The 16,173-nt window shown below is 43.1% G+C and overlaps 1 protein-coding gene across 1 annotated transcript in view; it reads left to right on the forward strand.

Moving 5' to 3' along the window:
• The window catches only part of SLC44A3 (solute carrier family 44 member 3), an 83,458-nt gene that overhangs the window by 34,845 nt on the left and 32,440 nt on the right, over window positions 1-16,173 (forward strand). The window contains exon 10 of the mRNA XM_060006410.1: window positions 9,734-9,899. Within this exon, the coding sequence (XP_059862393.1) occupies window positions 9,734-9,899 (166 nt within the window). The remainder of the gene's footprint in view (window positions 1-9,733; window positions 9,900-16,173) is intronic.

Consider the following 16,173-nt stretch of genomic DNA (forward strand, 5'->3'; position numbering starts at 1 on the left):
ACTAGGTTCTCTTACCTCTCTTCTGGAGTCAACTGACCCCATGGAGATTACTTCAAGATGGGCAGCCAGCTCTCGGGAGGTCCAAGCCCTTGAAAGCCCATGTTTCCAGCTTAGAGATGCTCTAGGGGCAGTCTCTTCTGGCAGGGGTCTCTGGAAGCTTGCTGAAGGCCTGCAATGCACTTCCAAAAATTATCCAGCAGGGAACCTTGTTCAAATTGATTACAGGAGAGTAATCAATCAGGATGAGTTTTGTGTGAGAGTGACAGAAACCTCAAAACAGTGGCTTAAACAAGATGACGGGCAATTCCTCTCTCATGTAAATGAAGCCCACGGGAGGAGACCCCATGCCAGCATGGGCTGCCAGGGGTCACAGACCCACGCACCTTTTTTCTTGTTGCACAGCCTACCACTTGCTTCCACCTCAGAGCTGAAATAGACACTCGAGTTCCAACCACCCCGTCTTATTGGGCTGTGAGGAAGGTAGCAGGGAAGTCATGACAACACTTCCACCTACACCCATTGGCCAAATCCCAGTTACATGGCAACTCCTCTGTGCAAGGGGGGACAGGAAATGTCATTTCGTTGGTGGCGGCCATGCACAGCCTAAAAATAAGAGGTTCTGTTACCAAGAAAAGATGAAAGAACAGAAATTGCAAGACAGTTGGAAGTCTTAACTAGGGCAACACTGAACAAGCATCTTCCAGCTCGTTCCCTTGATGTGGTCTTAGTCCTGGCGGAAAGGGAAGCAATGGCTTCAGTGCCTCCAGGAAAGCAAGCATTTATTGAAAATTTCCCAAATTCTAAGCTCTGCACTAGGTGCTGTCTTATGTTCTCTCCTTTAAGTGTCGCAACCCCCTTTCGATGCCTGTGTTGTTATGTTCAAGTTACGGGCAAGAAAACTGAGGTTCTGAGAAAGCAGTTTGCTGAAGGTCCAGCTAGAAAGTGTGATGGCTCTTACTGACGCCAGAGCTCTAGAACAGAGCCTGTGCTCTTTCTACTACATCGCATGTCCCCTGTGTCTGGGATACAAAGCTAGGAGATCAAATTAGACCTCCTCAGGTTTGTCTGTTCAAGTTGAAGCAGTATTGTGACCACAGCAGCTGGCTGGTGAATGCAAGCTGTGCCTGTAATGTGGTGTTTGGGACCTGCGGCCAGAGGGCAACATGACAGGGCCAGAAGCTAAAGCCAGATCAGGCTGGGAGTGAGGTGTGGCAGGAGGTGGCAGGGCTTGACGCCCTGGTGGTGGACTGTGGTGCTGGGCCCTCGCACTAAAGAATCACAGAGGAGGGCTTCCCTGGTGGCGAAGTGGTTGAGAGTCCTCCTGCCGATGCAGGGGACACGGGTTCGTGCCCCGGTACGGGAGGATCCCACATGCCGCGGAGCAGCTGGGCCCGTGAGCCATGGACGCTAAGCCTGCGTGTCTGGAGCCTGTGCTCCGCAACGGGAGAGACCACAGCAGTGAGAGGCCCGCGTACCACAAAAAAAAAAAAAAGAATCACAGAGGAGAGGTGAGGCCCTGGGAAGTACAGCTCAGGACCAGGGAGGGACCTTCCTACTCCAGCCTCCAGGGTACAGCTGCCCGCCCCGCTGTCGTTATGGGCTCTAAGTCTGAGTGAAGGGAATTGTCTCTGTGGTTAAACCCTCAGTGATTTGGAGCAGGACACGTTCTTTCGTTCTTTAATGCACAGACGTTAGGTGAGCACTGGGGGGACGAGGCCCTGGCAAGGCGCTGGGAAGAGTGGTGACCTCTCCCCACGGTGTGGATGGCAAAGGCGGATGAGCATCGCAAGAGGAGACATTTGGGGAGCTGTGGAGTACCACAGTGAGGCTCCAACCCCCTTTGCGAGTCAGGGAAGGCTTCTCGGAGGATGGGCTGGAAATTACCAGAAGATCGGAAAGTACAGAAAAAGGCAAAGGGGATTTAGTGGGGTCATGTCCAAGCTCAGGAGGGAGCCTGCTCGCAGGGGACAAGGCGAGAGCCGGTCCTGGGAGTTGGGGATATAGCTGGAGAGGAACACGCCCCAGGGCCAGCTTGGGGGTGAGCTGCTAGTAGGGCTGTCCTTCAGTTCCCCCACTTCGGCCCCAGCTGAGCCCAGGGCCTGGGCCACAAGACTGAGAGGAGGGGCCGGGAGAGGTTGGGCTGCTCTGTAGGGCCGAAGGCAACACATCAGAGGTCACATATTAAAGCGCAGCCCTTCTCTATCTGTGGAAGGAGCAAAATGAGCAAAAGTGAGAGGAGTTGAAGGGCAAGAAGAGGAAACCGGGTGCCCAGGACCTACTGTAGGGGTCTGTGGGCAGGTGACGTTCGGCTTCACAGGAGAGGGTGTCGCACAGAGCGACTGCCTTCCCCCTTCCCCGGGGCTGGGCGTCATAGAGACCAGACCCGCCGTCCCCTTAGGCCACCTGCCTCTTCTCTCCACTCACCTGTGGGCTGACCCAGGTGCACAGAACTCCCTTTGACTTCAAAGGCCTTTTCATGCAGGGCCCGGACGATGGGCTCTGGGCCTGGGCAGGTCATCTGCTGCTTGTTTTGATCTTCAGCAGGTGCCCAGGTGATCCGGGTGGTGAGAGATGCCTGCACAGCACCTGACTCTCTCATTTCATGTCCCTCAGGAAGTCCCAGGACCCTCAGGCTCTCTCTTCAGTCTTCACCCAATGTTCCCAATGCTGTGGGGTGTCCTCAGTGGGTAAATACTGTAAGACTTTTATTGCGTCAGATGATTGAATGAGTTAATATTTTAATGTGTAAAAAAGAAAAGAAAATGCAGAAAAAGTGAACTTTAGGTTGATCACTTTTTGCCATTTTTTTGATGAACTATTTCTCTAGTGACTGTCAATCAGTCTCTTAACTAGTTGACAAACTCTGGCTTGTTTGAGGATTGTTTCAGTGGAGCATAACCAGGCCCTCAGTAATGATGGTAACGAGTCAGTTGGGACTTGTCTGCCACCAGCAATGTGACAGTGACTACTAAATCCAGTGAAAATAGCAGTTACAGGAAAACGGAAATAACCTTGGGAATCCAGTAGGTGCAGTTGGCAGGTTGGAAAGAGCCCAGTTGATCTGATGACCCCCAGTTACCGTAAGGTGGTCAGGATGCCCCACAGTCGGAACAGTAGAAGAAAGAGGCCCATTTGGGGAAGGGGGGGCTTTCTCTCCCAGTGGTACCGCAGTTTGAAGAGGTCATCGCAGGGATGTGCTCAGCGTGTTTAAAGGCAAAGGACCATGCTTGGAAAGGAGGCAGCAAGGTCAGACAGAGGGTCTCCAGTCAAGGGACCTGGGATCCAGGATGGCTCCGGCCTTCCTTGTATGTTAATCCTCTGGGCTTCACGTTTTCCTTTTATACAGTGGAAAAATGGTGCTTTCCCCAGGCTGCCTCATAATGATGTTAGGAGGCTGAGATGGGACCAGAGCTTTGCTCTGCAGATAAGGGACAGTATGTGTTCCTTATACTAGGAACTGATGTCAACTAGACAATGTCTAGCACTCGCTTCAGCTTTGTGGTTTATTCTCTGCTCTGCATGTTATATTTGAGAACACAGTCTCAAAGAAAATTGTCCTTTTTTAAGTTATCAGAGATCTAGAAGATGATTAAAGTTATTTCACAAAAGTTTCCTAGTGGCCCAGTCCTGTCCTAGGAACAGGGGGAAGGGAGATTGCTCAGGAGAAATTTAAAACAGCCCCTGCTTTTCAGAAGTTTATGGTGCCTGTGGGGAAATGTGAGGGGAAACAATCTCTGTGAACATCTCGGTGCCCTTGCACCTGCTGTGGTCTTTGTCTAGAATCTGCTCCTCTTCCTAACTTTCACCCCAACTTTTTCCCCCAAACTTCATGGAAAACTAGTCATTATCCAAGATTTGTTTTGAGTAATATATTTCTTGGAAAATCTCCTATAAATTGCCCAGGCATACTTAGATATTTCTTCTTCGTTTTTCCCTGCGTTTTTTTATATTCTTCATTCTTTCAACGGATATTCCTCAAATGCCTGCTATGCGGCTTGGGTACTGAGATACAGCGGTGAACCAGATAAAGGTACTAGTGAGTGGGGAAAGAGAGCATAAATAAGTAGATAGATGATGTCAGGTAGTGATAAGGTCTATAAAAAACAATAATGCAAGATAATGACGTGTGTGTTGTCTTCCCTCAAGAGAATGAACATCTGGAGGGCCTGGACTGTGTCTCTTTCTTTCTGTCTCTGCGGTCAGTGCACAGCCCTTGAGTGAGTTCAGTTACGTGTGTGCTGAGTCAGGAAGTGAATTCACATCAATGTTGTGTTAAATGACATGTATACACAGAAGGAACTAGGTGAACCACAGGTGCGCTGTCAGTGAGATTTTCTTCTCTTTTTCCCTAATCCTCATGCTGTCAGAGCAGAAGCTGAACCAGCAGGAGGCACAGGCAGGATGGGTGTCAGCAGAACACTAAGCCCGTTTGCTGGACAAGGCCAAGTGCACAGAATGTGCCAGAATACAGAACCCTTTTAAGTCGGGCCTGCATCCTTTGGGAAATTATCCCAACCAACTGGACTGCCTCCCTTGAGAAACTGCCATTTACATTGATCATTAATATGATATCAGTATCACCTCAGTCTTTCAAAATGCTTTAAAGCTTGCTTGTAATACCCAGACTTATAGCTAGCTGCATGATGCCTTTCCTCCGGGATATAATGATGATCTCTAGGAAGACGTCTAGAAAGTTGTCTCAAATCTCTATGATAGGATGTATTACTTGAGGAAGGTTGGTTCATTCATTCATACAGTCATTCATTCAACAAATATTTATTGAACATTTATTATATCAGACCCTGTTACAGATGCTGGAGATACAGCTCTCCTTCTAGTTTGGAAGCTAGAGGGAGATTGGCATTAAATGAGTACGTGAATTTTATAGTATATTAAAAGTTGATAAGTGGTGAGGAGAAAAATAAAGCAGAGAAGAGTAATAGGAAATGCTTAAGGAGGGGGGTCCAATTTTGAATTGAGTGACTGGGGAGGACCTTGTTGAGAAGATAATTTGTGAGCAAACATTTGAAGGGAGTGAGGGCAGAGCCATGAGACTAAGCAAAGGAAGGGAAAATGTTCTAGGCAAAGGGAACAGCAAGAGGGAGAGGTGCTGGGGACACAGCAAGGAGGCCCATTCAGTGAGAGTGACCTGATCGAGGGAGAGAATGGTTCAGGTGAGTGTCAGAGCACAGGGTCAGATCCTGGGGCATTGTAGGCCATTATAGGTACTTTGTTTCTGAAATGGGAAGTCATTACAGCATTTTAAGCAGCATAGTGACATGATCTGACTTACATTTTCATGGCAGTGCTCCAGGGAGGAGGTGATGGTGGCTTAGAACAGGGTTGTAATGGTGGACATGGTGTGACATATCATATTCTGAAGGATTTCCGGATATTAGATGAAGGGTGTGAAAGAAAGAGGAGTTGGGGATAAAACTGAGGTTTTTTTAGCTTGAGCAACTGGAAGATGGGATGGCCATCAGCTGAGATGGGACAAGACTTTGGAGTGTTTTCGGGGAAGAGCAGAAGTTCTTTTTTAGTTGTGTTGATTGAGATGCTTTTTAGACGGCTGGATGGAGATGTCAAGTAGGGAGTTAGCTGTTTGAGTCTGAAGTTTCTGGAGAGGGCCAGCTATAGACCTCATTTGGGAATTGGGGAACACATGAATAGTATTTAAAACCATGAGATTTGAATGAGTGTAGATAGAAAAGAAATTCAAGGACTGTGCGTTGGAGCATGTCAATGTTAAGAGGTCTTGGAGACGAGGAAGAATAAAGAAAGGAAACTGAAAGGGAGCAGCCAGTGGGCAGGAGGAGAAAAATGTGCTGTCCTGGAATTGGGGTGAAGGGTTCAATGTGTCAAGTGCTGCTGACAAATCAGGTAAGAACTAAGTATTGACCATTGCAGTTAGCGACATGGAAGTGAAACAAAGCAGTTTCAGAGAAGCGTGGGGGCTGGATCAGGATTAGAGCAGTTTAAGAGAAAGGTGGAGAAAAAAGAATTGGAAAGAATAAGAGACAGTCTTAGAAGTTCGGCTGTAAATAGGAACAGAGAAATAGAAAGGAAGCTGGAGGAGGAAAGGGAGTCAAAAAGTAGGGTTTGGGGGCTTCCCTGGTGGCTCAATGGTTAGAGTCCGCCTGCCAATGCAGGGGACACGGGTTCGTGCCCCGGTCCGGGAGGATCCCACATGCCACGGAGCGGCTGGGCTCGTGAGCCATGGCCGCTGAGCCTGCGCGTCCGGAGCCTGTGCTCCGCAACGGGAGAGGCCACAACAGTAAGAGGCCCGTGTACCACACACACACACAAAAAAGTAGGGTTGTTTTCTAAAGATGTGAGGTGATTAAAAATGATTCAGTAGAGAGGAATATTCTGATGAAGCAAGAAAGAGAGGGAAAATTTCTGGAGTGATATCTTCAAGTAGGTGAGAAAGGGGGGTCTAGTGCAGGGGTTGGCCTTAGGATCACAGACAGTTTATCATATTAAGGGGGGGTCCGGTTATGGACACATGACGATAAGGGGTAGAGATGGGGGTAGGTGCTAGCAGAGATTTTCCGATTGCTTCAGTTTTCTCAGAGAAACCGGAAGTGAGGCCACTGACTGAGCGCGAGGATGGGAAAAACTCTTAGAGGTTGGAGGAGGAACTATAAACAGTCCAGAAGAAGGGGAGATGAATAAACTAATGTAGCAAATGTGATATTCACTCTGATGATATCTGATTTTTGTGTTTGCCTTTTTCATCTTTTCCCCTGATAGCTCATGTCCAGCATAATTCTAGCATGCAGTATATGCTAAATAAATATTTGCTCATTTCAGAACCGGAATCATACCTACTTGTACCTCAACTATAGCTGACCTTATATAGTATTCGCTGTTCTAAGCACCTACCTGTTTAATCCTCGTAACAGCTATGTGTATGGCTTTTAGAGCCGTGAGACTAGATGGAATCAACAAGGGAGTGGTATTAGTGTCTTCAGATTACAGATGATGAAACAGAGATTTTAAAATGTCCCACAACCTCATAACTTGCCTGAGGTTGGTCAGCCATTAGGAGACAGAACAGAGATGTGAATCTCAGCCTGCGTGACTCTCACACTGTATAACTACTGCCCTGGAGTTCATCTCATCTTCCCACTTCATCTTTAAAATAAGAGAACCGAGGCCCAGGTTGCTTATCACAAACGTCAAAGCTGAGATTGGAACCAAGCCCTCTTCCAGTTCAGTGTCCTTTCCACCGCCATCCCCCTAGATCAATCTCATCTTGGGATCCAGTTCCCACGCGCGTTAGCTACACTTAGTGGTAGCTATATGGTAATGGTCCTTAGTAACCAAGCGACTGGTATTTTGACGAGAGGCTCTTGCCTGCACCGACCCAGCCATCCAGGAGAGGGCAGTCCTGTGCGCATAAACACGCCTGCCCCACCCTAAGCTTCTTCCTGAAGCCAGAGTGCCTGATTCTTCGGAGAATGTTTGCCTAAAGCAGTGGTTCTGAAGCAGCAGTTCTGTCCCCCACCTGGCATTTGGCAATGTTTGGAGACATTTTGGGTTGTCATAACTGGAGGAGGGGAGGGAAGAAGCTCCTGGCATCTAATGGGTAGAGGCCAAGGAAGCTGCTAAACATCCTACGATGCACAGGACAGGCCTCCATCCCTCCCGCCCCTAACAAAGAATTATCTGACCCGAAATGCCAGTTGCTACGTTGAGAGGTTGAAAATCCCTGTCCTAAAGGAAAACCTTTAAATAGTCTGGTGTAATGGAACCAGAAAAATAAGTAGATGATGGCTTCAGTAAAGATGTTCAAAAGCAAGTAGGCAGTCAAGAATAATTTATGAATTCTGCTTCTGTGCAGAATGCCAAGGGTGTGAAGGCCTGCGTGGATCATGATTTATCCCTTTAGCCATTCTCTACTTGCTGACTGTCGCCATCTGTGTGCCAAGCTGGGATGTATGTGATTGTGCCCCTGGCAGCACAGGGCAGCCCCAAGGAGAGACGATCCCCCCTTAGCACCCAGGGCCTTTGTACTTACTTGCCTTTTGTCTGTCAAGGAAATCATCCCTCCTGTTCTTTGGAAACGTCGTCCACCCCCCGAACCATGTGTGATGTCGTAGACCTGTTCTTGCAAACTGTAGTCTGTCCCCATCACTGGTGACCTTGTGGGGGCATCAGCGTGCATGTTGACTGGCCCCATCACTTCTGCTATTCCAGGAGTGGCTCTCCAAGTCTCCACTCACCTGATCTACCTACACTTGCTTGTTAGTTGGGAGGGGTCACCTCGTTTGGGATTGGGAATGCTTTTCTGAAACACACCCATTTTGGAAAAGCATAAGCATTTATCAGCGCCTTACCTGAATCAGAGGTTGCTTCCAAGCCAGAATGAGCCCACTGTTCAATAAAATATTAACTTCTCTCTGTAAACCAAGCTGCTGCACTATGTCTCACAATGTGACTCTTGTTCAGCAGAACACAGAGCGTGAGTTACTAAGACCAGCCTTAGTCTGTGGAATTAGTTTGCTCTACGGCATGATTATCTTCTCCCACTTCCTTTGCACAGACCCTATTGTGAATGTCTAAAGACGCATGAATTATGAACCTAAAAGCAATTGATAGCTGTGAAAGGAAATATGAAACTATCTTTAAATTTTCTTCCAGTTGTAGGTTTTGCCAAAGAGCAAAGTGCCGTCTTCTTTCTCACAGTAGTTTATTTAAGACACACAGCAGAGGACGTCTAGAGGTCAAATGCAGCTGCAGAGCTGGGATTTGGTTTTACTAGATCCAAATGGAATTGAATTGAATTTCAGAGCTAATTCAAAGGCTTCTTTAGATGAGAGCAAATAAAGCAGGGTATAACCAGTGAATGGCAGAGCATTGCTGGGGTTGCATCACTGGCCTCGCTTTAATACAGTGTTGTGCTCCTGAAATTTAATAATAATAATAAAAATCGTTATCACTTACGTAGTGATATTTCTTTGGGCCAGCACTGACCAGGTAATCCCACTCTACTCTCTCTTGAACTACCACCAGCATATGGGTATTACAGATAAGGATACTAAAACTCCAAGAGGCCGAATAACTTGCCCCAAGCTACCCAAAAAGGGGTGAAGCTGAGATTTGAACCTAGAAGCTTAACACTGAGGCCCAGTAGATATTTTAAATGTCCTAGAAGAGTTTGCTCTTGAAATGAAATCTGAAATGAATCCCTTTGAAAAAATGAAGATCCTTGTCTCTTTTATTAAGTCTAAACTTCTGGTGAAGTGGGGTTCTATAACAGAGTCCTAATGGCTATGTGTGCTTCCATGAACGTAATTTTTATTTGCATCACTAAGTGTTGTGGTAGAAAAACCATGGGTTTTAGAGTCCAGTGTGTCCAGGTTTATATTCTCCCTCCACCAGTCATGAGCAATGAGACTTTGCAAAAGTCACTTGACTCTTCCAAACCTCAGTTTTCATATCTGTAAAGTGGGGCGAGTGTTAGAGTATAGGTCAAGTGTCTTGCAGATTGCCTGCCAATCAGTCATCATAATTATCCCTGTTAATATTATTCATAAGTTAAATGTGTGTGCTCAATTTTTAGTTTTGCTATGAAGATCTTATATCATGGTGGGTATTTCAAAATTTACTTTGGCATCTGTGTTTTGTGTAATGCCAAAGCCCAGGTATGAGGAAGCATGGCCTGTTGAACCTTCTTCCATACTTAGGAAAACATAGGTATAAAGCATGTTTGTGTTTTAAACTTTAGGAGCTGCACAGGTCATCGAAGGCGGCCAAGTGGAATATAAGCCTCTTTTGGGCATTCGGTATATGTGGTGGTACCATTTAATTGGCCTCATCTGGACTAGTGAATTCATCCTTGCATGCCAGCAAATGACTATAGCTGGGGCAGTGGTTACATGTTATTTCAACAGGTAGGTCTAGCATGTTATTCCTATTGATTTGTCTGTGTGCTTCATGTTGTGTATCTCAAAAGATATTTTGAAGTTTTGACATGACCTCTCAAAAAGGATTGGCAAGAGTAAAAGACCAAGCTCAAAATTAGGAGGGATATTCATTTGGTAGTAAAAAGAAATGTTGTATCTTAAATCTGTCACATTTCCAACCTCTTTTACTTTAAGCTAGAAAATCCAGAAGGAAGCCCAACAGGGAAGTATTTGTACCGCTTAGAATTGAAAGATATCCAAAAGAAGGGGTTGACTTCTCCTGTAAATCTCCATTATTACGGGCTTCAAACTTTAAAAACATTACTGATCTATTTGGAGCACACTTCAGTAAATTCTGCGAGCTTCATTTCATCCTATGCAAAATGAGGAGAATGTTTTCTTGAAAAACAATTTTAAATCCTAAGGGAATTGTACATGACTATAAAATATAATTCATGTTCATATAGTTAAGTGCTAGTGAATTAATTACTTGCTTCTCTGTTCGCTATGATACTTATTTAAGTGTTCATCCTCCTTTACCTCATCAAAATAATTGAGGACATACACACACACACACACACACACACACACACACACACACACACACACACAATCTCAACCCTTTACCTCTTTTGTGTATGCTACTCTCCATGAGGCAAAGAGAAAGCCACAGGCAAGAAGAACACGGCCAGTAGAATGACAGGGTTGGACTCAGAACAGGAAGTTTACTCCTATGGGGCTGATCCTCCTCTAATCTCTCAGCCTAAATGAGCAGAAAAACATGAGGGTTCGTGGGGGTAAGAAAGTCAACCAGGGATGATTCATGCCACTGAGCAATTACCTCCTGATGGTAAGGGGTACTGTGGGTTTTATTACAGAGGTGCTGTTGGGAGCCTCCGTCATTAGAGAGCCCATAGAATGCACATAGGGCTGTAGACCTTGGCATTGAGAACCTTTGAGCCGTTGGAGGGGGTGATGTGTGCTGCTTACTCCTGAGTAGAGGAGCAGAGATTATTCTAACCAAATTGGCCAGCAGGTCATATCTCTCTGACAGCAGTGATTTTGTGCTATTTTAGTACCACAAAATCAAAGCATTTTCAATGAGAGCTTTTTATTTAAATTCCAGTGAAATGAATATCTCCCTATCTCTGTGCATTCGGTGGGAGAGGAGGCTGGTTTGAGCCACAAAAACTAGAGAGGCTCAGGAATTCAAGTGTAAAATGTGCTTCCAAAGATTAGTTTAAAAAGGTCTTCCTAAGGAGCAGTTGGGCCCCAGGGCCCCTCCTTCACACCAGCAGAAGACAAGACGGGAGCTTTGCTCTCTGGAGAAGTCATCAGAGAGGGTCTGGACGTGGGGCATCTGGCACAGCTGAGGCTGGGGCAAGGCTCTGCACTGAAAGAAGGGGGAGCAAGTGAAAGTCTAAATACTGAATAGTGTTCTACCTACTACCAACCCACACTCCATAGCTTAGCCTCCAGGATGTTGACAGCCAGGTTGATATTTCCTTGGCAGGAGATTATCGGATTCTTCTTTGGAGAAATTGTCTAACCCAAAGAAAGGACCTACAGATGGTGCCATGTGGGGGTCCCCCAATGAAATGGCCTGTTTCCCTGACTCTGAACCAGGTCGTGGAACTCACCGGTCAGCAGTCACCCTCATATAGAACCTCTAATTCACTTTTCAGTGCCCCACTCTTAAATGTGAACTGATAACCAGTGATTGTTAAACATTAGAAGGAGCCTCTAGTGAAAGAAAAAGATCAAAATGAACAAAACAAACAAACAAAAAGAACTTAGGGAAAATAGGGACAATGCAGGCAGCAGAAGAAAACTACAACAACGACAACTATAATATCCTCAGAAAGAACCAAGAAATGTTGCTTCCATAAAATAAGAATTAAAAAAAAAGAATATTGAGACAACAAGAAAGACCTCTTTGTAGTTAAAAATATGATTGCAGAGTGATATTTTTCTATTGAGAGATTAAAATATAAAGTTGAAGAACTCTTTCAGAAGGTAGAACAAAAAGATAAAGAGATGCAAAATGGGAGAAAAAGGATAAAAAATCAGAGGCTAATTTAGGACACCCAACATCTGACTAATATGAGTTCCAGAAATAGAGGACGAAGAAAAAAGAAGGGAAGAAATTATCAAAATTTCCCAGATCTGGAGGACATGAGTAAAGAGAAGATCCCAGAAGCTTTACAGAGAATAACAGATCACAGGCAAAATATCAAGAACTAGAATGGGTAAAAGACCTATATACTGTAAACTATAAAACTTTGATGAAGGAAATTGAAAATGAAACAAATAAATGGAAAGATATCCTGTGTTCATGGATTGAAAGAATTAATATTGTAAAAATGTCCATACTACCCAAAGCAATCTACAGATTTAATGCAATCCTGATCAAAATACCCATGACATTTTTCACAGAAGTAAAACAAATAATCCTAAAATTTATATGGAACCACAGAAGACCCCAAATAGCCAGAGCAATCTTGAAAAAAAGAACAAAGGTGGAGGTTTCACACTCCGTGACTTCAGACTGTACTGCAAAGCTACAGTAATCAAAACTACAAAGCTACAGTGGCATAAAAACAGACACATAGATCAATGGAACAGAATAGAGAGCCCAGAAATAAACTTATGCACTTATGTTCAATTAATTTATGACAAAGGAGGCAAAAATATACAGTGGGGAAAAGAAAGTCTCTTTAATAAGTGATGCCAGGAAATGGACAGCTACATGTAAAAGAATGAAATTAGAACGTTTTTGCATACTGTATACCAAAATAAACTAAAAAGGATTACAGACCTAAATGTAAGACTGGAAACCATAAAACTCCCAGAAGAAAACAGGCAGAACACTCTTTGACATAAGCCATAGTAATAGTTTTTGGATCTATTGCCTCAAGCAAAGGAAACAAAAGCAAAAATAAACAAATTAAACTTAAAAGCTTTTGCACAACAAAGGAAACCATCAGCAAAATGAAAAGACAACCTACTGAATGGGAAAGATATTTGTAAATGATATGACCAATAAGGAGTTAATATCCAAAATATATAAAGAAGTCATAAAACTCAATATCAAAAAAAATAACCCAATTTAAAAATGGGCAGAAGACCTGAACAGATATTCTTCCAAAGAAGTCATAGAGATGGCCAACAGGCACATGAAAAGATGCCCAACATTGCTAATCATCAGAGAAATACAAATCAAGACCATGAGAGATCACCTCACACCTGTCAGAATGGCTGTAGTCAAAAGGACCACAAATATCCAATGTTGGCAAGGACATGGAGAAAATGGAACCCAAGTACACTGTTGGTGGGAATGTAAATTGGTGCAGCCACTATGGAGAACAGTATGGAGGTTCCTTAAAAAACTAAAAATAGAAGTACCATATGATCCCACAATTCCACTGCTGGGTATACATCCAAAGAAAATGAAAACACTGATTCCAAAAGATATATGCACCCCAGTGTTCAGGCAGCATTATTTACAACAGCCAAGATATTGAAGCTACCTAAGTGTCCATCAGTAGATGAATGGATAAAGAAGAGGTGGCATATTTATACAATGGAATATTAGCCATAAAAAAGAATGAGATTTTGCTATTTTGAAACAACATGGGTGGACCTGGAGGGGATTATACTTAGTGAAATAAATTAGAGAAAGACAAATACTATATGTTATCACTTATATGTGGAATCTAAAACATAAAACAAGTGAATGACTATAACAAAACAGAAACAGACCTACAGATTTAGAGAACAAACTAGTGGTTTCCATTTGGGAGAGGGAAATGGAGAGGGTTAAGGTAGGGATAGGGAATTAAGAGGTACACACTACTATGTATAAGATAAATAAGTTACAAGATATATTGTACAACACAGGGAATACAGCCAGTATTTTATAATAACCTTAATGGAGTATAATTTTTAAAAATATTGAATCACTGTGTTGTACACCTGAAACTAATATTGTAAATCAACTGTACTTCAATAAAAAGTAAAATTAAATTTAAAAAAAACTAGAATGAGATCTGATGTTCAACAGCAACTCTGAAGCAGGGAGACAGTAGGACAAGGCTGTCAAAATTCTAAGGAAAGATTATTTCCAACCTAAAGTTCTAGACCTACTCATACTATCAGTCAAGGGTAAAGGAGGATAAAGTCCTGTTCAGACATACAACATCCCAAAAGATTTCCTCCCCACATCCTTTCTCCACTGAAACTAATAAGTAAGCCAGGGAGGAAAACATGAGCTTCAGGAAATGGGCTCCAACACAGTGAAGAAAAGAAGGGAATCCCCAGGAGGGTAGCTAGTCAGCAGGTATAGAGCACAGCCAGTCCAAGAAGGAGCTGGAGAGCAGTGGGCTCCAGGAGGGATGTCTCTGAGAAAAAATAAAAAGCAAACTGAGAGAATATCAGATGTGTTGTTTGAATATGTAGAGAAAAAATTTATACTTTGGTGAAGCATTTGGTGAAGTCCATGGAAAACCAAGCAAATAAAAAATGTGAAACATTATCAACTTAAGGAAAAACCAAAAGTTGTACAGAAAAGGAAATATAATCAGAATACACTGTTTGGATCAGTTGTATTTTTTTTTATATACTGATTTTAGTTTATTTATGTACTGATAATGTAAACCCTAAACATTAACTAAAACACAGTGGTGAAAGATTGAAAGTTTTTTCTCTAAGATCAGAAACAAGACAAGAGTGCCCACTCTTACCATTTCTATTCAACATAGTACAGGGAGACCTAGCCAGAGCAATCAGGCAAGAAAAAGGGGGGGAAAATGCATCTAAATCAGAAAAGAAGAAGTAAAATTGCCTTTGTTTGCAGATGATATGATCTTATATATAGAAAATCCTAAAGATTTCATCAGAAAACTGTTAGACTAAATCAATGAATTCAGTAAAGTTTCAGGATACAAAATCAGCATACAGAAAATGGGTGCATTTCTATACTCTAACAACAAAATATCTAAAAAAGAAATAAAGAAAACAATCCCATTCACGATAGCATCAAAAACAATAAAATATTTAGGAGTGAATTTAACTAAGGAGGTGAAATATGTGTTTACTGAAAAGTACAAGACTCTGATGAAAGAAAGACACAAACAAATGGAAATATATCCTGTGTTCATGGATCAGAAGAATTAATATTGTTAAAATATCCATATTACCCAAAGCCATCTATAGATTTAATACATTCCCTGTCAAAATTTCAATTATATTTTCCGCAGAAATAGAAAAAGAATCCTAAAATTTGTAGGGAATCACAAAAGATCCCAAATGGCCAAAACCATCCTGAGAAAGAAGAACACACCTGGAGGCATCATACTTCCTGATTTCAGACTATACAACAGAGCTATAGTGTTGTATGGTACTATATGAACAGTATGGTACTGGCATAAAAAGAGACCCATAGATCAATAGAAGAGAACTGAGATCCCAGAAAGGGGAAAGGATAATATCTTCAGTAAATGGTTCTGGAAAAACTGGATAACCCCATGAAGAAGAATAAAATTAAACCTCTTTATTATACTGTTCACAGAAGTTAATTCAAAATGGTTTAAAGACTTAAAACATAAGAACTAAAACCATAAAACTCCTAGAAGAAAACATAAGGGAAAAGCTCCTTGACATCAGTCTTAGAAATAATTTTTTGAATATGACGCCAAAAGCACAAGCGACAACAGCAAAAATTAGTGAGACTGCATCAGACTAAAAATCTCTACACAGTAAAAGAACCAGTCAACAAAATGAAAGGGCAGCCTATGGAGTGGGAGAAAATATTTGCAAATTGCATGTCTGATAAGCTGTTAAAAACCAAAATATATAAAGAACTCACACAACTCAATAGTAAAAAAAAAAAAAAAAAAAAAAAAATCCAGTTAAAAAATCGGCAGAGGAACTGAACTTCTTTTCCAAAGAAGACATACAAATAACCAACAGGCACATGAAAATGTGCTCAACATCACTAATCATCAGGGAATGCAAATCAAAACCACAATGAGATATCACCTTATACCTGTCAGAATGTCTATCATCAAAAAGACAAGAGGGCTTCCCTGGTGGCGCAGTGGTTGAGAATCTGCCTGCTAATGCAAGGGACATGGGTTCGAGCCCTGGTCTGGGAGGATCCCACATGCCGCGGAGCAACTAGGCCCATGAGCCACAACTACTGAGCCTGCGCATCTGGAGCCTGTGCTCCGCAACAAGAGAGGCTGCGATAGTGAGAGGCCTG

Source organism: Delphinus delphis, chromosome 1, assembly GCF_949987515.2.
Source record: "Delphinus delphis chromosome 1, mDelDel1.2, whole genome shotgun sequence".
NCBI classification, from domain to species: Eukaryota; Metazoa; Chordata; class Mammalia; order Artiodactyla; family Delphinidae; genus Delphinus; species Delphinus delphis.